Source organism: Propithecus coquereli, unplaced genomic scaffold (assembly GCF_000956105.1).
Source record: "Propithecus coquereli isolate 6110/MARCELLA unplaced genomic scaffold, Pcoq_1.0 Scaffold224, whole genome shotgun sequence".
Classification (NCBI taxonomy): Eukaryota; Metazoa; Chordata; class Mammalia; order Primates; family Indriidae; genus Propithecus; species Propithecus coquereli.
In genome coordinates this window covers 5,836,831-5,837,987 of record NW_012147634.1, presented here as the reverse complement: position 1 = coordinate 5,837,987, position 1,157 = coordinate 5,836,831, and the positions used below count along the sequence as shown (strand labels likewise).

The 1,157-nt window shown below is 34.3% G+C and overlaps 1 protein-coding gene across 1 annotated transcript in view; it reads right to left on the bottom strand.

Moving 5' to 3' along the window:
- VPS13C (vacuolar protein sorting 13 homolog C (S. cerevisiae)) overlaps positions 1 to 1,157 on the bottom strand; it is a 213,380-nt gene that overhangs the window by 134,840 nt on the left and 77,383 nt on the right. Inside the window, 1 exon segment of the mRNA XM_012645033.1 lies at positions 374 to 510. Coding sequence (XP_012500487.1) covers positions 374 to 510 — 137 coding nt within the window.

The following is a 1,157-nucleotide window of genomic DNA, read 5'->3' as shown; positions in this document are numbered from 1 at the left end:
CTTAGATTTCTGCGAAAATCTAGAAGTTCTCTTACTCTACTTAGTTACTAACAGTGCTTTAACAAATATACATTCGTATGTGCACAATTTCCTATTGTCGAAATATATAAGCAGCAGATAATACTGTATAATTAAACTCTGGAAACCATGAAAACTAGGAATCCCTTTCTCTAATTTAGAGAAGATGGAAGTAATCCAGTCCTCAATGTCAAATCACCTACCACTATAGAAAATTTGGGGGTTTTTTTGGTTTGTTTTAATAGTCATAAAATATATATAAAATACTCTAAGCTAGGCTTGGAAAAAAGCTAAGAAAAAGTAAATCTAGGTTTAGTTTAAGTGAACTTTGAGGAAAAAATGCATATATACCTACCCGAAATGTACCAAAATCTAAGATCAGCAGGTTTGACTTTTCGTGGTGGAAACCTGTCTGTGGAACTACTAGATAAGAAGGCTTCAAGTTTATCCTTAAATCAAGAACTTTTCGAGTTTCAATAATATGCGTAAGTCCTAAAGAAGGCAAAGAAATAATGAATGGTCAATTTGAAATATGTAATCATACTATTAACAACTAGAATAAGAATTTTACCTCAAAAGCATTATGAAGGAGTGTCAGTTTTCCTCACAAGTTAGATTCTCAACTCAGCATGTAAGGTGAAAATTGCATAAAGTCAGTGGTAAACAATCATATCATAGCACAGTATAATAAACCTAGCATAGCTAGTACTTTATCCAGGGATATAAGAATTTATTATTTCCTTGGTAAAGCAACCAGATAAAATGGGACATGAGTTTAGAGGCCATGTTACACAAAAGTATGTATTTTTAAAACTAGAGTCACACACACTGTGATGAACAGTTTCTTAAAAAGTGAGATGGAGGGATGTTTTCAATCTCAAGCTTATCTGAGTACAGGTTCTTGAAAGTAATAGTAGACATAATCATCTGCACCTCATCTTATTCTCTTTCTCACCCAGTCTAGCAGGTATATATGATTTCAAGTAAGCCATGTCCACTCTGTACTGTAATGCAGCCTGAGTTTAACACATTAACTGCCCTGTGAGTTGTATTTAACTCACGCTAGTTTTGAGCCCAGGGCCTCGTGAAACATATGTAACTCACGTCTCTTCACCTCGGGAGCCACATGAACTATTTTT